This window comes from Bufo bufo, chromosome 6, assembly GCF_905171765.1.
Source record: "Bufo bufo chromosome 6, aBufBuf1.1, whole genome shotgun sequence".
Classification (NCBI taxonomy): Eukaryota; Metazoa; Chordata; class Amphibia; order Anura; family Bufonidae; genus Bufo; species Bufo bufo.
In genome coordinates, this window is record NC_053394.1 from 82780670 (window position 1) to 82808458 (window position 27789).

Below are 27789 nucleotides of genomic sequence, written 5' to 3' on the forward strand. Positions count from 1 at the left end.
CACTGTATTGGAGAACCCTGGGCAGGCATGCGGCAGTGAAGGAGAGGTAGACACAGTTCCTCTGGGGCACACTCGGTATGTAGGGACCAGGCCTGATGGTGGATGAGGTGCCCTGGATGTTACAGGTATTTTGAGTGCCTGGGGCAAGGTCCCTGTTGGATTCGTGACGCCAGTGCCTGTAACGGTGGCACACCGATTTATAGTTGGAATAATTGAGGTACACAGATGGTATAGTGAACCAAACTTTGCTTTACTGAACAGTCCAACTTTGTACATACAGATGTTAACACAGTCCTTTAGATCACAGCTTTACAAGCAGGCTTTATTCCACACGATGGCAGGTAGTAATTATGCAAGATACTCAGAGGGTAATTCCACAATGCACTCAGAATCAGGTTGTACCTTTCCTCAAAAATAGAGTACACTGTCCTTTTCTAGAACTCCTGTCTGGTTTCAATCCCAAGGCCCGGATGCCTAAATGGTGGCTTAAATCCTTGGTATATATATATCTTCCTCTCGTATTAAATCCTTGTTCTTCTTTCTAAAGCATCTGCCCATCAGTGTTACTTATCTTTGCTTGGATGAGGAAGGACTGCGGGTTTCTCCCAGGAGGTGCTGTCCTGCAACTGGGGTGTCTCTACTGAGCTAATCCTAGCCTCAGGAGCTTCAGGTGGACGAAGTAACTCCTCTAGTCCCCTGGAATGAACTACCACTCCCCTGCCTGGGTCTTCCTATATATATCTAGGGCTCTCTAGCTCCCTCTAACGTCCGGGAGGCTAAACTGCACCCTGACAGGCCTGACACACAGCTAACACAGGGAAATGCATACACATAACATTAAATGCAGTTCAGACACATTAACCCCTTTTTGTGCAGTGCCCACCTTTACCTAGTGGGACACTACATTACCGTCCTCCCGTAGGTTATATAGAGAGGAGTAATATGACGCAAAAGCGTCCGTTATTTCTTGTGGGTGAGTGACAACTCTATCTTTATATTTTAAGCTAGTTATCCTAGCCGCGGCTTTATGACCTTTCAGTCTGCGAGCCAAGAGCGCCCCTGCTCTATCTCCAGCTTGATAATAGTTGGACTGTAATTGTTTCATTCCTAATTCCTGGCGGTAAAGAAGAATAGATCTCAATGCAGATCTGCACTCCTGAAGAGCTGTTAACGTGGTGGTAGTATTACACATTTTATGGCATTGTTCCGCAGTCTGCAAGCGAGTAAGAGCATCCTGTATTGCCTGGTTCCTATTTCTATTCACTCTCGCCGCCAGCTGCAACAGGACCCCTCTCATAAATGCCTTATGTGTAAGCCATAAAGTATTGACATTGACGTCAGGGAGGTCATTAAATGCCAAAAATTCTTGCATAGTATCTGTGATCTTTCTGACTCTATCTGGACACTTTAATAGATAGGTATTCAATCTCCACTGTGGTCTAGGTAGGGCAGGAACCCCATCTTCCACGTCAATACTAACCGGAGCGTGATCTGACCAAGTTGCTCCCCCAATGTCGGACCGTGTCACCCTACGCAGGAGGCTTTTAGAGACTAGAATGTAATCAATGCGAGACTGGGAGAGGTGTGCTGTAGATATGAACGTATAATCACGCTCATTACTGTGCTGGTAGCGCCAGATATCATGAAACGCAGACTCATACAATGTAGATTGAAGCTCTGCACGCATACACCCTCTCGCAGATTTAAAATCCAGTGTTGCATTCACCGGAATGTTGAAATCCCCTCCCATTATGACCTCCCCTTCCGCCAATTTCTCTACTTTATTGAACAGCCTCCTGCAGAAGGCCACCTGCCCGACATTAGGGGCATACACAGACACCAAAGTGAATGGTTTACTATCCAGTGTACATAGTAGAATGACATACCTCCCCACTGAATCAGTTACACATCTCTTTAAGGAGAAAGTGATTGCAGACTTTACCCCAATAAGCACCCCTGCATTCCTTTTTTTCCTAGTATGTGAGTGAAATAAAACTGGAAAATTTTTATGTTTACACCTGAACGCGTCTTTACTCAACAGATGCGTTTCTTGCAATAATATGACATCACATTTAGCTTTAGAAACTTCTGACCAGAGTTGTGTACGTCTGAATGGAGAGTTCAGACCACGCACATTGAGGGATAATACTTTCAGCCCCATGACTCATATATAAAATACCTTTGTGTCGCATATCTCCTCAATGTCACATGGGAACCCTCTGGGACCAACACACCCTCCCCTCCAGCCACATACTTAATAGACACTGGTACCAACAAAAAAGAAAAAGAAAAACAAGACAAATAAAAAAGAAAATAAAACATTAATTGAAGTGTGAACAAGTCCAGCAGGGGCAAAGAGAACGAAATTAGCTCCTTGCTTCGGACTAACATTGAGTAATGAGAACAGTCAATCTTCTACTCCTGTATGAAAAGACTCACGTATCAGGCAACGTCCCAGTCTGGGGGAATCCTGTCTGGACGCGAGGTAAGCTCCTTTGCTTTGGGATTGCCTTCATTCATGATACCCCATTCGCTCAGGCGTTTAACCGCTCCTTGCGGTGAATTGAAGATCTGTAAGTTGCCATCATAGGTGACCAGTACTTTCACTGGGAAACCCCAGCGGTACTTTATCTGATGTTGCCTTAGGACGGTGGTTAAAGTCCTCTGTCGGATTCGCATCTTGTCTCAGGACTCTCAGAAATGCATCTTTAACTGTGTAGAAATGAATCCTGGCAATGGTATCACACGGCAGGGATGGATCAAGCCCCTTGGGTTTGGGCACTCTGTGTATGCGATCAATAATCAGATCCTTTTCAGAGGTATGAGGCAATGCGGCTTTAATAAGCTGCTGCAGAAAGTGCTCCAACTCTTTTGCTTCCACAGATTCTGGAATTCCACGGATTCTGACGTTATTCCATCTATGTCTGTCTTCCAGATCCTGGAGCTTAGCCATCAGTTTGGCTATGTCTTCCTCCATAGCCTCATGGGCATCTATCAGCGTGTTGTGGGAGGAGGCGAATTCGGCCATCTTAGTCTCCATATGGGACGTGCGCTCCCCGATTTTCTGGATATCCAATCTGAGGTCTTTAAGAAGCCCCAACATGTCCTCCTTCATAGAGCAACGTAAGCTCTCTAGCATAGAGCGCATGATGTCAGCCGTTAGATGTGTGGAGTCGAGGGCTTCTCTCTCCTTTCCACGGGCATCAGCAGAGTAAGATGCAGAAGGCACTGGAGTTCCCGCCTTAGAGGTCGGCATGCATACCGGAGATGGCGCCTCTCTCTGCCCAGAGTCGGCCGGAGTTGCTTTCCCAAAGAATTCCGTTAGTTTGGCCGGAGCAGGACGCCTCTTGACTTTCCCCATGGTTAAGGCAGGGTATCAGGCTGTCACTGGCCGAATAAATACCCCAGGAGTAGTAGCTGTGAGCCGCTGGAAGAGTGCTATGTCCGGAGCAGACGCGCTATACGACCGGCGCCATCAGCGTGCAGGCCACGCCCCCAATTTCTGAAGTTATTATGCGAAGTATCGCAAGACTTCGCAAAGTAATAACTTCGGCTCATCAGAGCCAATACATTCTACACTGCGTGCAGAATTATTAGGCAAATGAGTATTTTGACCACATCATCCTCTTTATGCATGTTGTCTTACTCCAAGCTGTATAGGCTCGAAAGCCTACTACCAATTAAGCATATTAGGTGATGTGCATCTCTGTAATGAGAAGGGGTGTGGTCTAATGACATCAACACCCTATATTAGGTGTGCATAATTATTAGGCAACTTCCTTTCCTTTGGCAAAATGGGTCAAAAGAAGGACTTGACAGGCTCAGAAAAGTCAAAAATAGTGAGATATCTTGCAGAGGGATGCAGCACTCTTAAAATTGCAAAGCTTCTGAAGCGTGATCATCGAACAATCAAGCGTTTCATTCAAAATAGTCAACAGGGTCGCAAGAAGCGTGTGGAAAAACCAAGGCGCAAAATAACTGCCCATGAACTGAGAAAAGTTAAACGTGCAGCTGCCAAGATGCCACTTGCCACCAGTTTGGCCATATTTCAGAGCTGCAACATCACTGGAGTGCCCAAAAGCACAAGGTGTGCAATACTCAGAGACATGGCCAAGGTAAGAAAGGCTGAAAGACGACCACCACTGAACAAGACACACAAGCTGAAACGTCAAGACTGGGCCAAGAAATATCTCAAGACTGATTTTTCTAAGGTTTTATGGACTGATGAAATGAGAGTGAGTCTTGATGGGCCAGATGGATGGGCCCGTGGCTGGATTGGTAAAGGGCAGAGAGCTCCAGTCCGACTCAGACGCCAGCAAGGTGGAGGTGGAGTACTGGTTTGGGCTGGTATCATTAAAGATGAGCTTGTGGGGCCTTTTCGGGTTGAGGATGGAGTCGAGCTCAACTCCCAGTCCTACTGCCAGTTTCTGGAAGACACCTTCTTCAAGCAGTGGTACAGGAAGAAGTCTGCATCCTTCAAGAAAAACATGATTTTCATGCAGGACAATGCTCCATCACACGCGTCCAAGTACTCCACAGCGTGGCTGGCAAGAAAGGGTATAAAAGAAGAAAATCTAATGACATGGCCTCCTTGTTCACCTGATCTGAACCCCATTGAGAACCTGTGGTCCATCATCAAATGTGAGATTTACAAGGAGGGAAAACAGTACACCTCTCTGAACAGTGTCTGGGAGGCTGTGGTTGCTGCTGCACGCAATGTTGATGGTGAACAGATCAAAACACTGACAGAATCCATGGATGGTAGGCTTTTGAGTGTCCTTGCAAAGAAAGGTGGCTATATTGGTCACTGATTTGTTTTTGTTTTGTTTTTGAATGTCAGAAATGTATATTTGTGAATGTTGAGATGTTATATTGGTTTCACTGGTAAAAATAAATAATTGAAATGGGTATATATTTGTTTTTTGTTAAGTTGCCTAATAATTATGCACAGTAATAGTCACCTGCACACACAGATATCCCCCTAAAATAGCTAAAACTAAAAACAAACTAAAAACTACTTCCAAAAATATTCAGCTTTGATATTAATGAGTTTTTTGGGTTCATTGAGAACATGGTTGTTGTTCAATAATAAAATTAATCCTCAAAAATACAACTTGCCTAATAATTCTGCACTCCCTGTAATACTGTACAGAGTTACAGTATTTCCACCTTCAGAGTCTGCTCATACTGGCAGGTGTCAGGGAGAGGTCTAGGGATTCCTAGGAGGTCACCATCCCTCTCCCTTAGCTTTGAGGCCTAGAATCTGGTCTATTCCTTCTGTGTCATTTGGTATTATCCCGTCCCCACTACCCGTGACAACAACACTACCCGCAGCATGTAAACAGAGACTGGTGGGAGAACCGGAGAATCAGTAGGGGTCTAGGAGGTGAATATTGTTTGTTTTTGCTATATTACATCAGGGCTTGACAAATTTCCTTGGAATCTAGGAGCCAGCTAAAAAAGTTAGGAGCCGTTTTTTTTTTTTTACCTTTATAAAGCCTTGTTTTCAGCGACAAAAATAACACCTCTTAAATTAACATATAAAGAAGTCTAGAACCAAACAACATGGGCATTGTTTATTATCAGTGTACTGTGATGTCACTGTGTGCCGCATCTCTTCAGTGTTTATCAGTGTACTGTGACGTCATTGTATGTATAATCCCTGCGCTGTGACGTCACTGTGTGTATAATCCCTGCGCTGTGACGTCACTGTGTGTATAATCCCTGCGCTGTGACGTCACTGTGTGTATAATCCCTGCGCTGTGACGTCACTGTGTGTATAATCCCTGCGCTGTGACGTCACTGTGTGTATAATCCCTGCGCTGTGACGTCACTGTGTGCCGCATCTCTTCAGTGTTTATCAGTGTACTGTGACGTCACTGTGTGCCGCATCTCTTCAGTGTTTATCAGTGTACTGTGATGTCACTGTGTGCCGCATCTCTTCAGTGTTTATCAGTGTACTGTGACGTCACTGTATGTATAATCCCTGCGCTGTGACGTCACTGTGTGCATAATCCCTGCGCTGTGACGTCACTGTGTGTATAATCCCTGCGCTGTGACGTCACTGTGTGTATAATCCCTGAACTGAGATCCTGAGATGATTTCACCATGTGTAACTGATCGTGGCTGAATTCCACAGCAAATCCACCCGCTACATGTAGAGTTTGATAAAAATCCACAACAGGTAATCCTCTGTGGAAAATCTTTCCATTGGAATTACCCTAGGAATACTGAGGGGGCCTTCCAGCTCTCTCATGGATTGTCACCCAGCTTTCCTGGTCTCCTAGTCCTGAGGAGAACATCTCACTACGGGAACATATAGAGAAGTCATCAGAGGATTTAGCCATTCAGGAGTCTTATGGCAGCTCCTAGGAGACCTGTGTGGTATACAGCCTGTCACCCAGCTTTCCTGAGGAGAATATATCTCAGTATGGGAACATATAGAGAAGTCATCAGATGATTTGGCCATTCAGTAGTCTTAGTTCTCATAGGAGCTGCAACCCAGCTTTCCAAGACTCCTGAATGGGTAAATCATATGATAACGTATCTAAATGTTCCTATACTGAGAAATATTCTCTTCAGGAGACCAGGAAAGCTGGGTGACAGACAGCCTGTATACCACACAGATCTCCTAGGAGCTGCCACCCGGCTTTCTGTGTGGTATACAGGCTGTCACCCAGCTTTCCTAGAAAGGGAAAGAACTAAGAAATGGCTGAATGGTAACTGCAGGGATGGAGCACGGTGCAGGAATGGCCACCAGTTGTGGCTAGCAGGAGCTCCGGCCTAATGACGGCAGCAGGTATGCAGCTCCCCGCTGGGTTCATGGCCGTGCTCGAGGCCAACAGACATTACAAACTTTGAACCTGGCGGATAAGTGCAGAGCGCATCATTTACCGCTGCAGAGCCGGCCGTGCAGGGACCTGGCAGCACTTGGTGTCCTGGGATGTTGTGCTGCCCGATCATGTCCCCTGCTGTATACAGCAGGAGGAATGATGATGGGCTGATTGTCTTTCCTCCACTTGTCAGCGAGTGCAGCGCCGCTACCTGTGCTCCCGCTCTGCCTCCCCTGCACCAACTCCTCTTCCCCCGCCGAGCCTCTCTCACCGGGACACGGGCTCTGATGTCTGCCGGACAGTTATCATATAAGTATCGGCCGGGCTCCGGTAAAGGCTTCGCCATTTTTAACTGCCCTGGAGATGGAGCCGAAAGCTGAGGGGTCCGGGCAGGGTGGCAGTCTGAGACTGGGCGCAAGTGATTAAAAAAAAAAAAAAATGGTTTCATTTTGCTCGCGGTCCTAAACCTCCAGTGGCTGCGCCCTGCTGCTGGGCCTATTTTCAAACAGGGGCAAATACCCAGGCGCCAGGACAAAATTCCTAGTCGCCATGGCGACCTGGGATTTGTCGAGCCCTGTATTACATGGTGTGCTTTTTTTTAACTCTCAGATGAACCCTTGCACCATGTGTGAGTCATATTAGGCTGCTTTCACATGAGCGCTTGTTACTGTGTAATTCTGTGATGGAAGACCCCAAAGGAGATTGGCAACGAACGCAGATATGAAAGCAGCTCTAGATGAAAGAACACTGTAACGACAAATGAATCCAAAATGAAATAGAAAAACATCTACAAAGGATTTATTCAGTCAGCGCACTAACATCCTGACAGAATAAAAGGGAACTCAAAACCCTCAATAATCTTTACTTAACCTTTAGAGAAAATCATGCAATGACACAATGTGGAATAAGCATGTTGCCATCTGTATATAAATCATCAAAAAAGCCAAGATTTGAGTCACGAAGCTCAGTGACAACACATTTCCAAAATATCCAACCTTCAAAAGGCTTCATGATACTTATGGAAGAACCAAGAGCCTGAGGAACGTAAAATCTGAAAGCGTATTCTTGTTCTTATACCAGATTGGCTCAACATTGCCATTTCCAGAGTAGTAGGGATTTAATGGAACTACACGTTTCCATGAAGTAGCCCTTGGCACGTTCTTCAATGTCTTCTAATGAAAGTCATGTTCTGTCATCGTTCCTCAGAGAGCCTTGAATTGACTCTCCTTTTCACACATTTCCAGATGAAACACAGCTCTTCCTAAACTCTTGGTTTCTTTCAAGAACACGTTTAGTCATGGACATACCGTCCTAGCCGAAAGGAATACCCATGCTCGGACTTGGCTCCAATATGGATGATGTTACTGATGCGTCAAAGCCAGGGCCAAGTGAGAACAAACAGCTGAAACCTTGTCCTTGTTACCGGTCCTCATAGGGATCTGCGTGAGGCCCGTGTCACATCACCAGATCAATGCGCAAACCTTTCACATTTCATTAACTAAAAGAGCAGGATGTACGCAACGCAAGAGAAAATAATCATATTTAAAATGGAAAAGATAATTCCTGCACATAAAAACGCTCATTTATGGGGACTTTTTCACAGGCTACTGTGTTCAGGGATGAAAGCCAGAAAATCACAGTAAAAAGACAGCTGTCCTCTAACACGGCTGCAAGCGTGAAAGGAAAAAGACATGTTTGCAGATCTAGCGGGAAAGCTGACACATAGGTTCAGTTTAGTAGGAAAAAAACTGCTGACGTTAGTGTACATGCACGGCATAAAAAGTCATTTTGTGGACAATTTTAAAATCCCAAATTTATCAGGCATGGGCCAAATTCATACATTTCAATGAGTCAAGCAGTCGTAACCACACTGCACTGCCGCTGTAAGTAAGACGAAGCGCGCTGCCTGTCCTTTAAAGAGTAGATCGGCAGGGGTGCCGGTAGTCAAATCCCCACAGACCTATCTTCAGGATGGGTCATCAATATAGGAAACTAGACAACCCTTTTAAAGGGAATTTCTCTTTTTTTTTTAGTTTCATAAAATAAATATCAAGCGGTATTTCCATCTGGACATTTATGGAATATCCAAATGAACATTTGCACTCGTACACTGCTTGAGAAAAGACCCAGTAAGAGGACTGAAAGGTTGCACTGGTGAATAAAGGTCACCTCATTTGACCACATTTTGGGACAACTACAGAGTTCTCTAGATGGTATATCAACAGGATATGTCACAAATGCCTGACAGTTGTGGGCCCCAGAGGCGGTCTCAAGAATGGGGCCCCTATCTTGAGCCCTGTGAATGGATAGGTGGCTGTGCACGTTTGGTGCTCCCTATTCGCTTCTATGGGAGTTTGGAAAGTAGCACAGTAAGCATTTTTGAAAGTCCTATAAAATGGTCACCTGTTCATTCACGATAGTGCATGATGGGGCCAAATTCTCACAATAGGAGTAAGTGCCAAGGGTGGAACCACATCTGTCATCTGACATTTATAGTATATCTTTTGAATACGCCATAGATGTCTGACTTTGAAGCCAGCAACCTGTTGTGTCCTAAAGTGTGCCTAGAACATTAAAAACCCCGCTCAGCGTTTATCTGCGTTCCTGCTGTTGCTCCGCTAATCTCCTCTTCAGGTCTCCGCTAAGTCACAGCAGTGATGTCACGTTCAAGCCATCGAGACTTGTGATTGGCCTGCGTTTATGGGACCATGCCTCTAAGTGGTCCTGTGGGGACCAGAAATGACTGGGAACGGAGCAACGTTGGGACCACGGGCAGGTGAGTAGAGTTTTTTATGTTCAGGGGCACCAGTTAGGACCCCAGGGGTTGTCAGGTCCAAGGCTGGACAACCCCTTTAAGGCCTCTTTCACACTGGCGTGTGCGCCCCGTGGTTGTGCTGAGGCCCGCAAAATGCGGGCCGCAATGCACGAGCACAGTCCGTGGGGCAGCCGCAGCGGATCGCGGACCAATTCACTTGAATGGGTCCGCGATCCGGCCGTTCCGCAAAAAGATAGGACATGTTCTATCTTTTTGCGGAACAGGAGTACGGGACGAAACCCCACAGAAGCACTCCGTAGTGCTTCCGTAGGGTTCCGTGCTTCCGTTCCGCATCTCCGGATTTGCGGACCCATTGAATGAATGGGTCCGCATCCGTGATGCGGAATGCCCACAGAACGGCACCCGTGTATTGCGGATCCGCAAATGCGGTCCGCAATACGGCAATGGGGCGCACACGACCGTGTGAAAGAGGCTTAAGTCTGCTAAAGAAATGCACTTTACACCAAAAAATTATACAGTAAATTAAAAAAAGAATATGTTAAAGATACATTACCTCTCCTGACATGCCAATTTTAATAGCTTCATGCATTCCCCATGTACTAACATTTCTGGAACATCTATTCTTATGTCTGTATGTTGTGACATTCCTTTATTATTTGCACTAGAAATTATAAAGGAATTGCTAGCAGTCTGCAGTAAGTAGAGGGGAGGTTACCAGTTGGGAGGGGGGGGGGTGTACCTGCACAGACTGACAATGGCAGCACTGATTGGATAAAGTCAGTCTGTGCAGGTACACCCCCCCCCCCCCCCCCAACTGGTTACCTCCCCTCTGTACCCTAAGGCTACGTCTTGTTGCACCAATGTCGCGCGACAATTTTTGAAATGGCAGTCTATGGTGTCGCACTGCGACATGCTGCGAACGACGCGACAGTCGCAGAAAATCCATTCGAGATGGATTTTTCTGTGACTGTCGCGTCGCAGTCGCAGCATGTCGCAGTGCGACACCATAGACTGCCATTATAAAAATTGTCGCGCAACAAATGTTGCAGTGTAGTTGTGCCCTGTCGCACGACTTAATGTCGTCGTGTAGACGTAGCCTTACTGTAGACTGCTAGCAATTCCTTCATAAATTATAGTAGAAATAATAAAGGAACGGCACAACATACAGACATAAGAATAGATGGTCCAGAATTGTTATTACACGGGGAATGCATGAAACTATTAAAACAGGAATGTCAGGAGTGGTGACAGGTCCTCTTTAACATTAGTGACTGGTCTTAAAAAGTGAGAAAATACCAAGCTTTGACGTCCACACAAACCTGTAAATGGAGATTTGACACCATAAGGTATCCTGTTGATATTTAGGATATAGCCGTCTTCAGTAGTCACATCATATTCCTCGCTGGGATATCCTTTGTATTCAATTAGTTCACTCTACAAGAAATAAGACAAGGCAACGTTGGAGTGAATTGTGCACTACACGGCTACACAGCAAGCTGCGGGGCACGGTGTGTTCTCAGATCGTTCTATCAAAGCTAGCATTAAGGGTCTATTCACATGTCCGTAAGTGTTTTGCGGATCCACAAAACACGGACACTGGCAATGTGCATTCCTCAATTTGCGGACCGCACATCGCCGGCACTATAATAGAAAATTTTCTATTTTTTTATAGAAACGGAAGCACGGATGCGGAAGTGCGGATCCGCAAATGCGGATAGCACATTCGGGCCCCATTGAAAATGAATGGGTCTGAACCTGTTGCGCAAAATTATGGAACGGATGTGGACCCATTTTGCGGACGTGGGAATGGACCCTAAAGGAGTTTTCCCAAGATATTTTTCTTGATGACCTATCCTCAGGATAAAGCCTCATTCACACATCAGTGTTCGGTCAGTGAATTCCATCAGTGATTTTGAGCCAAAACCAGGTGCGTCTCTAGACGCAGAAGGTGCAGATCTTTTCCTTCTACCTTATGTCTGTGGAGGCTCCAAACCAGGTTTGGGCTCACAATCACTGATGGAAATCACTGAACGAACACTGACGTCTGAATGAGGCTTAAATGGGGATACCGCACCTGAACCATATCCGCACCAAAATCCACAATTTCTAACACCAGTTTTTGGCGCAGATTTGATGTGGTTTTGCAGCAGATCTCACCCTTCGTTAGAAATCCGCAGCTAAAACCACAACCATAATTGACATGCTGTGGGTTTGGAAATCTGCATGACACGCTCGTCTGCAAGGGGCCTTATTCTTTTAGTTGCAGTTACTGCTGAAATTGCTCCTGTTTTAGAGGCTTTTGCGCCTCTATTTTGATTTTTTTTCAGACTAAGGCTACATGCACACGAACGTTGTTGGTTTCCGTTTCTGTTCCGTTTTTTTTTTTGCGGATAGGACGCGGACCCATATATTTCAATGGGTCTGCAAACAATGCAGATAGCACACCGTGTGCTGTCCGTATCAGTATGTCGGTTCCATAGCCCCGCAAAAAAAATAAAACATGTCCTATTCTTGTCCGTTTTAGGGAATGTTACAATGGATCCGCAAAAAAAATTAATGGCATACGGATGTCATCCGTTTTTTCTTGTGGATCCGCAATTTGCTAATTCAGATGTTTTCTAACTTTCGCAACTTTTTTCAAATCTAGTTATATAGGTGCGCCTTTTTTTGCGCCTGAATTTGTTGTAAAAACAGTCCGATTTCTACTCCACTCTACGGCTGTCGTACTTTTCTTCGCCTGTTTTTAGTGGTGAAGTGAGACTTTTGCATTTAAAGACATGCGACTTTTCTCCGCAAAGATGCAACTTTTTTCATGTGCAAATAAATTAGACCAGTCTAAGTGAATATGAACCAGTCTAACTGAAAAACAACCACCAGAGGTCAGAATAATAAGAATACACCTAGTCTAATTCATCAATGGCAAAAGAAAGACAGCCAAAGGAAATACGCCCATCTAATTTTATGGGCAAAAACAGGCCGCATTCACTTTGCTGTTACTGTATTACATATCCCTTCTGCTTAATTCAGAAGTTTTCTAACTTTTGAGCCTATTTTCGGATCTAATTTATGTAGGTGCCCCATTTAGTCACAAAAACAGTCTAAGGGCTCATGCACACGGCTGTTCCCGTATTGCGGCCTGCAAACAGCGGGTCTGCAATATGCGGGCACCGGACCGGCATGAGCACCCATTCACTTGAACGGGTCCGCAATCCGGAAGATCCGGTGCGAAACAGAGGCAAGGAACCCCACGGAAGCACTATGGAGCATGGAGTAGTAGGTTCTCTCAATGCTTCTGCACCGCAAAAAAATAGAACATGTTCTATCTTTTTGCAGTGCGGACGGATGACAGACCCATTCAAGTTGAATGAGTCTGCATCCGTCTGCGGAATCCGCGCGGATGTTGCCAGTGCATTGGGAACCGCAAATTGCGGTCCCCAATGCAAGGAACGGCCGACCAACGGCCATGTGCATGAGTCCTGATTTGTTCTCCACTTTAGGGCTAGCATACTTCTTTGGGCTCATGCACACAAACTTATTTTTTTTCCCTGCTTCCGTTCCGATTTTTAAAGGTCCGTATGCAGAACCATTCGCTTCAATGGGGCTTAAAAATAAAAAACAAAATGACTCCATGTGCATTCCGTGTCCATATGTCCACAAAAAAAAAATAGAACATGTCCTATTCTTGTCGTTTTAGGCATTGTTAAAATGGATCCGCAAAAAAATGGATGCAATATGGATGTCACATGGACGTCATCTGTATTTTTTGCGGATTCGTGTTTTGCAAACCGCAAAAAATACATACCGTCGTGCACATGAGCCCTTTCTCAGTTTGAGTGGTAAATCCTCAGCTGGGTGAGATAAAAAGAATAGAGGAGGGCACATTTCTCAAGAGGTTTTGACCCTGTTTCAGTCTTATTTTATCTGTGTTAGGGCTCATGAACACAGCCATTGCCCGGCCGTGGCCGTATTGCGGGCCGCATACAGGGCTTCCGCACTACACGGGTATCGGCCGTGTGCACCCCACACCACGGATCGCGGACCCATTCACTTGAATGGGTACGCAATCACGGAGATGTAGAACAGAGGCACGGATCGGAAGCGTGCTGTCTCCTGTCTCTCTTCCTGTTCGCTGTTGCTATGTCTATGGCAAGCAGGAAGAGAGACAGGAAAACCCCTTTAATGTTTGCGTCTTGTTTTAGACTTCACATCGTATTTGCGTATGTTTCATTTTTCCTTCTGTTTCGGAGCTCAAGTTAACTGTTTCGTCAGTGGACTAGTGTGATTTATGTAAGTGCGCCTTTTTAACGTCCAAATTTGATTTGTTTACATGTGCAAAACTCCGCCCACTGATGGTGTATGTATCTGCAATTAGTCACATCTTTGGGACTCTGATGAAGTTAAAAAGTTGCAAAATTAATGTATGTGACTTTCAGTTTAATCTGCAACTTTAATTTGCGACTTTTCTGGGGAGAATGCGACTTTTTAGACCATTAGATCAGCGATTTTCAAAAGCTACACCAGACATAAATAACACCTAGAAAATACGACTCCCCTAAAACAATCTAAGGGAGCTTTTACACACGGTGGATTTGGTGGCAGAAAATGAGTTCTATTCACTTGAATGGTGCAGTAAGCACCTGGATTTCTGCAAGCCGCATTCAGGTGAACGAAACAGATTTTCAGTCGCAGAATTTTCTGCCACAAAATCTGCCGGATGTGAAGGCAGCCTAAGCCCTCATGCACAAGACCGTTCCGTTTTTTGCAGTCCGAAAACCGTGGATCCGCAAAAAACGGAAGCCGCCCGTGTGCCTTCCGCAATTTGCGGAACGGAACGGGCGGCCCATTGTAGACATGCCTATTCTCGTCCGTAAAACGGACAAGAATAGGACATGTTCTATTTTTTTTGCGGGGCCACGGAACGGAGCAACGGATGTGGACAGCACACGGAGTGCTGTCCGCATCTTTTGCCACCCTATTGAAGTGAATGGGTCCGCATCCGAGCCGCCAAAACTGCGGCTTGGATGCGGACCCGAACAACGGTTGTGTGCATGAGGCCTAAAAAGAATGGCAAAAAAATAATTTATCAACTCAAATAGAATCACATTATAAATAGGAGAAACTGAAACTTTCAACCCACAGAAAAACAGGTGCAAAAATCATTGTAAAATTGCACTAGCGTGATAAATGTGCCCCACAAAGCTGTATTTGTTCCCGCAAATTGTAGTTTGCTGGAGCTGTTTTGTTTGTGGGCTGGATTATTGTGGAATGGTAGGTAGGTTTGGCAGTGTGACATACCAGTCCACACCCTTACTCCAGACCAGCTATTCCACCTAGCCTGAGGAGATCCCAGGTGTGGTTACTGGGATCGTTACTGGGGAATAAATAGAGGCCTCAGAGCCACAGTCAGTGTCTGCTGGTTATGTGACTGTGTAAGGACTGATCTGCTGAAAGGATAGGTGAGAAGAGGCCTCTGTATAGTTAGCGCCCAGAAGAGCAGGAGTTTATTTCATGTCATGTGCTGTGGCTTCACCCCAAGTCATGGGTAACCTGGATGCCCTGTACTGTTGTGCTGGGTGAAAAATAAAGCACCATATGGACTTTTAGAAATCTGAGTCTGTCACTGCTGACCCCACAGCCAGTAGATGATCCCCACAGCTTGTAAATATAATAATCATTCCATAATGTCTAATTTATAAGGTGGAACTTCTACAAGATGTCTCCCATGCCCTCTGTCCTGTCTAGTAATAGATTAGCTAACTGGCTTGTGTCTGTATTTTTAAAGGAATCACCCCCTCAGGAAGATAAACTGGGGTAGAGTAATCCAAACTGGTGTAGAGGAAAACTTAGTTGCCCGTAGTAACCAATCAGATCCTACCTTTTTGTTTTTTCAGTGCTCATATGGAAAATGAAAGGTGGAATCTGGTTGCTATGGGCAACTAAGCCAGATCTCCTTTACACCAGGACGGATCCTCTCACTGACACGCTGTAAGTTGCATGCACTCAACTCGCTCGTCTGTATCTGCCAAAATCTGCTGTGTGTGAGGGCACCCTAAGGTTAACTTTTTGTTTGAGTCCTATAACAAGTTTTTTTTTTTTTTTTTTTTTATTGATGAATTAGAGGGTTAGACCCCCCCTATATGATGTGAACCTTAATAAAAGGGGTAGAGAAACTTTCTTTTAAAAGCCAGAAAGTGTTAAATATATATGAGATGAGTGAATCGGGCTTGTACTGCTTTGGGCAAACCAAATTTGTTTTGGTCAATAATGGATTCCCGCTCTGTCGCTGTACAATGCTTACATGTGTGTGGGCCCCTCTGAAACTACAGGTTCTTCTCAAAAAATTAGCATATTGTGATAAAGTTCATTATTTTCTATAATGTACTGATAAACATTAGACTTTCATATATTTTAGATTCATTACACACAACTGAAGTAGTTCAAGCCTTTTCTTGTTTTAATATTGATGATTTTGGCATACAGCTCATGAAAACCCAAAATTCTAATCTCAAAGAATTAGCATATTTCATCCGACCAATAAAAGAAAAGTGTTTTTAATACAAAAAAAAGTCAACCTTCAAATAATTAAGTTCAGTTATGCACTCAATACTTGGTCGGGAATCCTTTTGCAGAAATGACTGCTTCAATGCGGCGTGGCATGGAGGCAATCAGCCTGTGGCACTGCTGAGGTGTTATGGAGGCCCAGGATGCTTCGATAGCGGCCTTAAGCTCATCCAGAGTGTTGGGTCTTGCGTCTCTCAACTTTCTCTTCCCAATATCCCACAGATTCTCTATGGGGTTCAGGTCAGGAGAGTTGGCAGGCCAATTGAGCACAGTAATACCATGGTCAGTAAACCATTTACCAGTGGTTTTGGCACTGTGAGCAGGTGCCAGGTCGTGCTGAAAAATGAAATCTTCATCTCCATAAAGCTTTTCATCAGATGGAAGCATGAAGTGCTCCAAAATCTCCAGATAGCTAGCTGCATTGACCCTGCCCTTGATAAAAAAACAGTGGACCAACACCAGCAGCTGACATGGCACCCCTGACCATCACTGACTGTGGGTACTTGACACTGGACTTCAGGCATTTTGGCATTTCCCAGTTTTCCTCCAGACTCTGGCACCTTGATTTCCGAATGACATGCAAAATTTGCTTTCATCTGAAAAAAGTACTTTGGACCACTGAGCAACAGTCCAGTGCTGCTTCTCTGTAGCCCAGGTCAGGCGCTTCTGCTGCTGTTTCTGGTTCAAAAGTGGCTTGACCTGGGGAATGCGGCACCTGTAACCCATTTCCTGCACACGCCTGTATACGGTGGCTCTGGATGTTTCTACTCCAGACTCAGTCCACTGCTTCCGCAGGTCCCCCAAGGTCTGGAATCGGTCCTTCTCCACAATCTTCCTCAGAGTCCGGTCACCTTCTCGTTGTGCAGCGTTTTCTGCCACACTTTTTTACTTCCCACAGACTTCCCACTGAGGTGCCTTGATACAGCACTCTGGGAACAGCCTATTCGTTCAGAAATTTCTTTCTGTGTCTTACCCTCTTGCTTGAGGGTGTCAATGATGGCCTTCTGGACAGCAGTCAGGTCGGCAGTCTTACCCATGATTGCGGTTTTGAGTAATTAACCAGGCTGGGAGTTTTTAAAAGCCTCAGGAATCTTTTGCAGGTGTTTAGAGTTAATTAGTTGATTCAGATGATTAGGTTAATAGCTCGTTTAGAGAACCTTTTCATGATATGCTAATTTTTGGAGATAGGAATTTGGGGTTTTCATGAGCTGTATGCCAAAATCATCAATATTAAAACAAGAAAAGGCTTGAACTACTTCAGTTGTGTATAATGAATCTAAAATATATGAAAGTCTAATGTTTATCAGTACATTACAGAAAATAATGAACTTTAGCACAATATGCTAATTTTTTGAGAAGAACCTGTACATTAAGATAGCCGCTGTCATAGGGAGACTTTGTCTTATGCATGTGTTACATACATACTAACATTTCAGTTGGTAAAATCGGAGCATGTAAGTCCTGCCCATTTTCGGCCCAGAACAGCGCAAATTTTCTGTGACTCTGAAAATCGGGGACAGTTGGCAGCTATGCTGTTGCTGTATGTAGTGGTGCATGCATCAATGTATTCCGTAACTAATACAAACCTGGACTTATTAATGACTGCAGCACACGTGACTAATCCAGGCTCAGATTTGTTATGAAATACATTTATGTAGGTGCAGCTATTTACAGTAATGGCGCATACACAAGACTAATCTCCCGATAATGGCGGTCATCTTAATTTAGTCTAAGCAGAGCCCATACAATGTCCGGTGATGGACAACTGAGTTGTTGTTCTAAACAAATCAGTTTCGCTCATCACTGATATATATTTTCCAAAGTGGCATATGGGTGCTGTTAAGTGTCACCCAGTGACGAGACAAGACCTCTAACCAGATGTATAGTATGAAGTAGGACTTGTGTTTTGGAGAACTGGGTGGTAGACCCTGGTCGTGAGGGACAGTCATGTGCAGATGGTGGTCAAGCGGCCTAGTATTTGTGTTGGCAATGTACACTGATTGCTGTGGAGAGCTCAATGTCTTGCTGTGACAAGAGATGATAAAGCTGGTTGTGGCCAGCTTACACCCAAATCTACGGTGTTGGAGTGGCTTCTTAGGCTAGTTACACACTAGCGGTAAATTCTTCCGGCAGGCTGTTCCGGAGCCCATTATAGTCAATGGTCTCTGGCGGAGTCGCGCAGTATCGCTATGCTGGATACAGTGTCTTCTGGCATACTGTTCCTCTACCGTAGATTTGGTTGCAAGCTGGCCACAACCAGCTTTATAATCTCTGTAAGGTGTGCCTATTGTCTTAACTGAGAAGTTCGTGAACCCACTGGTTGAGACTGATCAGCCGGTGTGGCCAGCGAGAGGCTGAGCAGGTAGCAGGCCTATGATGGTCTCTGCAGATAAGTGTCAGGATGGCAGTGATGGCAGGACAAATACTGTTTAGGGAGTGTTCACATTAGAAGACCAGAAAAATAAAGGGGAGGGGAAAAAAGGATCCTTTGCATCGGTTATTTCCATCTGAGGTGTGTTTTCTTGGACAAACTTTTTTTCGTCAAAATACAAAAGGCATATTTACAGCCGTTTGAGCCTAACTGGTGCACAGGATCTATGTTTATTTTTCTGTTCTGACAGATAAGAACAGAAAAATAACGGTGATGTGAATTCTCTTATTTGGTGAAAATGGAAACAGCAGTTGGACTTTTTTACAGGAAGGGGTTAACTTGTTAGACATGAGTCTTGTGACTACTTTTTTTTCCTTTTTTTTTTCTTGTGCTATGGGGAAGTAAACTATGAAGGTATTTCAGTACTGACATGAGACTCGCTACTTTGCAGATAGTAGAAAATAGTTTTCTATGAAGATGGGTATTTCTTCCCTGATGCAAAGTCTCCCCCCACCCAGTGCTCCAGCCTAAAGTTTTCTAGGAGCCATTGGTTGCTAAACTGGAAAAAGAAACAGAAGAGCGGAATTTAAATCTGGGTGGATTTGATTTAAATCACTAGTCAGTAAGGCTTGATTTAAATCAGTTTTCTACATAAAGACTAATTCTTGCTGGTATAACTTAAAATTTGCAAGTAGATAAAGATTTTTAGAATAACAACTTTTCATATTAGTTTGATTAGGTTGATTCTGCATTCATAGATTTGTAGAAGTTTGGATTAAGGTATTTTTCTCAACTCTGTTCATGTATGACATTTTTGCTGTGAAGAGGCATGTGATCTCTGCTGAGTCAAATTCAGTTTTGAGAACTGCAAAAGTAAACAAAGAATCTGTGATAATATCTTGTAGGCAGAGAAACTGCCCAATCTTAAAAAAAACCTCTGGAAGAGCATGACATTGTGAATGGATTAATGGAATTTATTTACCAAAAAAATTACACATATAGAAACATAAAATGTGTTGTCAGATGAGAACCATTTGGCCCATCTAGTCTGCCCAATATACTGAATACTATGAATAGCCCCTGGCCCTATCTTATATGAAGGATGGCCTTATGCCTATCCCATGCATGCTTAACCACCTCAGCTCCCCTAGCTTAAACCCCCTTAATGACCAGACCACTTTTTACAATTCTGCACTACACTACTTTCACGGTTTATTGCTCGGTCATACAACTTACCACCCAAATTAATTTTACCTCCTTTTCTTCTCACTAATAGAGCTTTCATTTGGTGGTATTTCATTGCTGCTGACATTTTAACTTTTTTTGTTATTAATCGAAATTTACTGAAATTTTTGCAAAAAAGACAGTTTTCACTTTCAGTTGTAAAAATGTTTAAAAAAAATATGACATGACATTTCTATATAAATGTTTTTCTAAATTTATTATTCTACATGTCTTTGATAAAAAAAAAATTCCATAAGTGTATATTTATTGGTTTGGGTAAAAGTTATAGCGTTTACAAACTATGGTACAAAAATGTGAATTTCCGCATTTTGAAGCAGCTCTGACTTTCTGAGCACCTGTCATGCTTCCTGAGGTTCTACAATGCCCAGACAGTAGAAAAACCCCACAAATGACCCCATTTCTGAAAGTAGACACCCTAAGGTATTCGCTGATGGGCATAGTGAGTTCATAGAACTTTTTATTTTTTGTCACAAGTTAGTGGAAAATGATTATTTTTATTTTTTATTTTTTTCTTACAAAGTCTCATATTACACTAACTTGTGACAAAAAATAAAAACTTCCATGAACTCACTATGCCCATCACGAAATACCTTGGGGTGTCTTCTTTCCAAAATGGGGTCACTTGTGGGGTATTTATACTGTCCTGGCATTTTAGGGGCCCTAAAGCGTGAGAAGAAGTCTGGAATATAAATGTCTAAAATATGTTACGCATTTGGATTCCGTGAGGGGTATGGTGAGTTCATGTGAGATTTTATTTTTTGTCAATTTCTGTCACTGCGGTGGGGCGGACTGAACGCAAGTGTGCGCACAAGATCAGGCCTGATCGGGCGAACACTGCGTTTTTTGTAGAGCCTATAGAACATGTCCTATTCTTGTCCGCAATTGCGGACAAGAAAAGGCATTTTCTATATAGTTCTAGCAATGTGCGGATCCGCAAAACACATACGGACATCTGAATGGAGCCTTACAGGGGGGTGATCAGGGAGTCTATATGGGGTGATCACCCCCTTGTAAGGCTCCATTCAGACGTCCGTATGTGTTTTGCGGATCAGTGGATCCGCAAAACACATACGGGCGTCTGAATGGAGCCTTACAGGGGAGTGATCAATGACAGGGGGTGATCAGGGAGTCTATATGGGGTGATCAGGGGTTAATAAGTGACAGGGGGCGGTGTAGTGGTGTTTGGTGCTACTTTACAGAGCTGCTTGTGTCCTCTGGTGGTCGATCCAAGCAAAAGGGACCATCAGAGGACCAGGTAGGAGGTATATTAGACGCTGTTATCAAAACGGCGTCTAATATACCTTTTAAGGGGTTAAAAAGAAAATCGGATCTACAGCCTGCCAGCGAATGATCGCCGCTGGCAGGCTGCAGATCCACTCTATTACCTGCAGTTCCTGTGAACGCGCGCGCCTGTGCGTGCGTTCACAGGAAATCTCGCCTCTCGCGAGATGACGCGCCGGCGCGTGAGTGTGCCTGAGTTGACCACCTCCGGACCACAATCCTGCGGTCCGGAGGCGGTTAAACTCCTTCACTGTATTTGCAGCTACCACTTCTGCAGGAAGGCTATTCCATGTATCCACTACTCTCAGTAAAGTAATACTTCCTGATATTACTTTTAAACCTTTGCCCCTCTAATTTAAAACTGTCCTCTTGTAGCAGTTTTTCTTCTTTTAAATATTCTCTCCTCTTTTACCTTGTTGATTCCCTTTATGTATTTAAAAGTTTCTATCATATCCCCTCTGTCTCGTCTTTCTTCCAAGCTATGCATGTTAAGGTCCTTTAATCTTTCCTGGTAAGTTTTATCCTACAATCCATGTACTAGTTTAGTAGCTCTTCTCTGAACTCTCTCCAAAGTATCAATATCCTTCTGGAGATATGGTCTCCAGTACTGCGCACAATACTCCAAATGAGGTCTCACTAGTGCTCTGTAGAGCAGCATGAAAGGTTAAAGGACCTTAATATGTATAGCTTGGAAGAAAGAAGAGACAGAGGGGATATGATAGAAACTTTTAAATACATAAAGGGAATCAACTCGGTAAAGGAGGAGAGAAGATTTAAAAGAAGAAAAACTACCACAAGAGGACACAGTTTTAAATTAGAGGGGCAAAGGTTTAAAAGTAATATAAGGAAGTATTACTTTACTGAGAGAGTAGTGGATGCATGGAATAGCCTTCCTGCAGAAGTGGTAGCTGCAAATACAGTGAAGGGGTTTAAGCATGCATGGGATAGGCATAAGGCCATCCTTCATATAAGATGAGGGCCGGGGGCTATCCATAGTATTCAGTATATTGGGCAGACTAGATGGGCCAAATGGTTCTTATCTGCCGACACATTCTATGTTTCTATGAGCACCTCCCTCTTTCTACTGGTAATGCCTATACACCCAAACATTCTGCTAGCATTTCCTGCTGCTCTATGACATTGTCTGCCGACCTATAAGTCTTCTGAAATGACCCCTAAATCCCTTTCCTCAGATACTGAGGTTAGGACTGTATCACTGATGTTATATTCTGCTCTTGGGTTTTTACGCCCCAGGTGCATTATCTTGCACTTATCAACATAAAATTTTAGTTGCCTGATTTTTGACCATTCCTCTAGTTTTCCTAAGTCCTTTTCAATTTGGTGTATACCTCCAGGAACATTAACCCTGTTACAAATCTTTGTCATCAGCAAAAAGACACGCCTTACCATCGAGGCCTTCTGCAATTTTGCTGAAAAAGATATTAACCAATATGGGTCCCAAAACAGATCCCTGAGGTACACCACTGGTAACAAGACCTTGGTCTGAATATACTCCATTGACTACAACCCTCTGTCTGTCCCTCAGCCACTGCCTAATCCATTCAACAATATGGGAGTCCACGTACAGCCTTATTTTACATAATTAAATAACGAATCTTTATTTCATGATGGAATAACCTTTGGATGGTAATATATTTTCCTCAAAGCATTTTATATAAAAAAAAAAATATCTGATTTAAATTAAAAAAAATCCTTTATTTTTTTTAAATCATTGATTTTTTTTCCACCCTGATTTAAATACTTATATAATCACTATTTAAACCCTTAAAGGGGTATTCCCATCACATACAATGTGGGCATATCACTAGGATATGCCCCCATTGTCTGATAGGTGCAGGTCCCACCATTGGAACCTGCACCTACAAGGAGAACGGAGTGGGGAGAGCTGTGGCTGGACCCATGGTCTGTCCACCACCAAGTGCTGCTTCCATACAAGTGAATGGGAGCGCACGTGCGGCCCCTGCTCCCATTCATTTCTATGGGACAGACTGAAATTGCCGAGCCAGTCATTTCCCTGATCCGTTGTCGTTGTAGGTGAGGGTCCCAGAGGTGGGACCCGCACATATCAGACAATGGGGGCATATCCTAGCGATATGCCCCTATTGTATATGATGGGAAAACCCCTTTAGGCTCCATTCAGATGTCCGTAGTGCATTGCGGATCCGCAATTGCGGACAAGAATAGGACATGTTCTATTTTTTTCCGGAGCCGCGGACTGTAAGATCGGAGGTGCGCTTCGGAAATGCGGATGCAGAGAGCACATGGTGTGCTCTCCGCATCCATTCCGTCCCCATGGAGAATGAATGGGTCTGCACCGTTCCGCAATTTGCGGAACGGATGCGGACCCGTTATACCTTCGTGTGAATGGAGCCTTAAGGGCTGGGTCAATTTTTGTTTTTTCCTTTCTACCTTACAAAAACAATACCTTTTTCGAACTGTTCATAGTCATACGAGGGCTTGTTTTTTGTGACAACATTTAACCTACTATATCATGTATTGAAAAACGGAAAGAATTTTGTGGAGTTAAATTAAAAAAACAACCAGGGTGGATTTTTATTTTTATTTAAATCGGATTTTTTTTTATATAAAATGCATTGAGGAAAATATATTACCATCCAAAGGTTATTCCATCATGAAAAATTAGTTTTTTAATTATGTAGAATAAGGCTGCATATGTAAAATTTTCCCCTCCCCACGACAGCACCACTGAGAGATGGCTCCGCCTCCATGGACAGGAAACCTGTAGCATAAAAAAGGTGGAGCCACTCTCACCTCAGTGAGGTTTTCCTGTCCCTGGAGCTGGAGACCTAGTAGCATTTTTCCCTAGGGACCTATGACTAGGAAAGCCTAGAGTCATGTGGTCTTACCAGTCAGAGACTGGGTGCCGGGTCTTTCTCTCTAAAGAGGACAGGGGATGGTCCGGGCCGTTCCTTGATCTTCACGGCTGGCAGCACGGGTCCCTTAAAGGAGTGAGACCGCATGGAGGGCCGCAGAATGCAGGAGGGCGGCTGGAAGAGGAAAATGCCAGAGGGGTAGTGTACCGGGCGCGCACGTGGAGGCTGCATACTGTTAAAGTCCGCAGGAGCAGTGGAGACGCGCCGGGAGCCAGAATCGGAAGTCGCAGGAATGGCGTCACAGGTGAGACATGCGTTCCACACCGGTCATGTGAAAGGAAATAAAAGCAGAAATCGGAAAGTCTGCGTTTCCAGAGCTGGGGGCACCCTTTTCTTCATTATATTGGGATCGAGTTCTATCTTTAACCCCTCTGGGGAGACTAGATTATTTCCAGCTCTCAAGACAAACAAGACTCAGACTCCGGGATCTGCTACTGGTGAGAACCTGCAGTGTGGTTGTTTCTGGCACAAGTTGGCTCCCAGGGAACATGTGGAACTCTCAAAGGAGAGTTGCTGTTCCCTGCTACATCTAAATTTTCTTTTAAACCTTTATGCCCTCAGGAGTAAAATGTCGGAAGAGATGGAGACAGAAAGGCAGACTCTGGTATAGAAGCTTCTGATATGTGGTTGTGTGTGTATATGCCTTTTTTTCATTAGATGGTGCCAAAAAAGGTCATGGCGAAAAGGAAAAATAATGTGCCATATGTAGATGCCCTTTGTCGTCCTCCTATCCTAAAAAATTGTGCCAGCAGTGTATCGAGAGGATGCTGGCGGAGGAATCCCCAAGTTTTATGAAGGATATTAGGGCCTTAATTAGATCTGAGGTTAAAGATTCCCTTAAATCATCTAAGAAGTCTAAGATCAGAGGAACAGGTGGAATCAGAAATGGAATCCTCTGGCGATAGTGAAGAGAATAAAGACGAGGGGTCCGAGGATTCGTCTTCAGATGAGGACAGAGAGAAAAAATTCCTATTCCCAGTGGGTGATACGGATAAATTACTTAAAACTATATGGGCCACTTTAGAATTAGAGGACGTTAAAGAGGACTAAATCGGTAGCGGACGCAGTCTTTGAGGGTTTACGCGAAAGGAAAAGATGTTTTCCCTTACACAAGTATAACAGCCCTAATAGAAAAAGAGTGGAAAAAAAACAGATAGGAAGGCCTTCGTAACAAAAAATTAAGAGAAAACATCCCTTTGAGGAAGAAGCCTCTACATCTTGGATAAGGCACCTAAATTGGATGTAGCCATATCTAGAAGGTCTTCCCTGCCGTTCGAGGACATGTTTTTTTTTAAAAGACCCATTGGATAAGAAGATAGATTCCAGTCTTAAAAATACATGGGAGGCATCTACCGCATCCTTCAGACCCAATATAGCGGCAACGGTTACCGCCAGATCTTTGGCCATTTGTCTTGACAGGCTAGAAGGGCAGATAAGGGATAAATGCCCTAGAGATCAAATTCTGGCCTCTTTGCCGACCATACTGAAGGCGGCAGATTTTCTATCTGACGCTTCAGTGGAGGCAGTCAGATTGTCGGCCAGGTCAGCCTCTATTTCTAACCCTGCCCGTAGAGCCTTATGGCTTAAGAACTGGAGAGGAGATATGGCTTCCAAACAACGTCTATGCAGTATTCCCTGTCAGGGACAGTTTGTTTAGCCCAGAGCTCGATGCCCTTCTGGAAAAGGCAGCAGACAGAAAAAAAAATTACCGCAGGAGCCCTCCTTCTCACAGTTTAAGGCCTCATGCACACGACCGTTGTGTGCATCCGCGGCCGTTGTTCCGTTTTCTGTGTTTTTCTGCGGACCCATTGACTTTCAATGGGTCCGTGGAAAAATCGGAAAATGCACCGTTTTTCATCCGCGTCCGTGATCAGTGTTTCCTGTCCGTGAAAAAATATGACCTGTCCTATTTTTTTTTTCACGGACAACGGTTCGCAGACCCATTCAAGTCAATGGGTCCGTGAAAAACCACGGATGCACACAAGATTGTCATCCGCGTCCGTGATCAGTGCCCGTTTTTTTTCCCAATCATTTTAAAGGCAAACTTGACTTAGAATTTTTTTTCACTTTTCATGTCCGTGGATCCTCCAAAAATCAAGGAAGACCCACGGAAGAAAAAACAGACACGGATCACGGAACTAGGGAACTCGTTTTTGCGGACCGCAAAAAAACGGTCGTGTGCATGAGGCCTAAGAGTTACAGGCGTCCCTTTCGAAATTCCCCTAGGTTTCAGGGGAAGAGGCAGCCAGGGGATAGAGATCAGTTTCCCAGAACCAGAGGTTCAGGGAGTAAGTGCTTCGGGGGTACTTCCTCCCAAAAAGATACTGTCTAAGAAATGACGCCAAGCTGCAGGTAGGAGGAAGGCTAAAATACTTTCTCTATGCCTGGGAAAAGATCGCAGGAAATTGGGTCAGAAATATTGTTGCAGAAGGGCTAAAATTAGAGTTCAAAGGACATTGTCCACAGAGGTTTGTGATTACGAGAGCGTCTCCAAACTTGTCAGCAGAAGTGGACCTGTTAATAAAGAAAAGTGTTAATACCGTGACCCCCGGAGTGGGGGGAAGGGCTTCTACTCGACGCTTTTCATAGTAAAAAAAACGGATGGCTCTTTCCAGACAATTATAAACTTAAGACAACTGAACAGGTCCTTAGTTGTAAAAAAAATTCAAAATAGAGACCATAAGATCTGCAGTCCACCTAGTCTTTCCAGGATGTTTCATGGCGGTATTGGATTTGAAGAATGCGTATCTGCATATCCCTATGCATCCTTCTTTCCAGAGATTCCTCCGAGTGGTAGGGGACGAGGGGACCAGACACTTCCAGTTTCAGGCCATGCCCTTTGGGCTGTCAAGTGCACCAAGGTACTGGCGGAAGTAGCCTCGTTTGTTCGCAAGGAGAACATTCTTTTCCTACCTTACCTAGACGATTTCCTGATAATCCCAGATTCCTGGGAGAAGTGTCAGGATTCTATTCAGTGGGTGATGCATATTCTGGAAGGACTAAGATGAATAATTTAAAGAGATCCAGATTACAGCCCAGCACGAGCCAGATATTTAAGTCTACAGCTGGACTCTTTACGTCAGAGGACCTTTCTTCCTTTAGAGAAGATAGAAAAAGTGCGGAGAGAAATTCTAAGAACTCAGGAAAATCCACGGATGTCTGTCCGGAAAGTAATGTCTCTGTTGGGATTGACAGCCTGTATCCCAGCAGTTCAGTGGGCTCAATTTTCACTCAAGACAGCTTCAAGCAGAAATCTTGGAGAAGACAAGGCTAGAAGGGATGACTTTGGACTCTCAGATGAAGCTTTCTAGGAAGACTCTAATCTCCCTAAACTGGTGGTTGGAGGTAAAAAACTTAAACCAGGGTATCCCGTGGAATTACCCAGACCCAGTAGTAATCACAACCGATGCCAGCCCATGGGGGTGGGGGGCGCATTTTCGGGGCCAGTTGAGGCAAGGAAATTGGACCTTACTTCAGAGAGATTTCTCCTCCAACAGGAAGGAACTAAGAGCAGTGCTGTTAGCCTTAAGAGCAGCCCTTCCAGAAATACAACACAATCACGTCAGGATTATGTCAGACAACAGGACAGTGGTATCGTAATTGAATCGCCAGGAAGGTACCAAATTCCGATCTTTGAGGGAGACAGCATTAATATTCTCAGAAATGCAGGATCAGGTGGCGCATATATCTGCTCTACATATAAAGGGGAAGGAGAATATTCAGGCAGACTTTAAGTAGTCACCGGTTAAGACAGGGGGAGTTGGTCCTTAAACCCCTTAGTATTTGCAAACATTGTGAAGTTATGGG

The 27789-nt window shown here is 44.3% G+C and overlaps 1 protein-coding gene across 1 annotated transcript in view; it reads right to left on the bottom strand.

The window, feature by feature from the left end:
• Positions 1-27789, bottom strand: part of LOC121005372 (lysosomal acid lipase/cholesteryl ester hydrolase-like) — a 91516-nt gene that overhangs the window by 27203 nt on the left and 36524 nt on the right. Inside the window, exon 3 of the mRNA XM_040438063.1 lies at positions 10929-11043. Within this exon, the coding sequence (XP_040293997.1) occupies positions 10929-11043 (115 nt within the window). The remainder of the gene's footprint in view (positions 1-10928; positions 11044-27789) is intronic.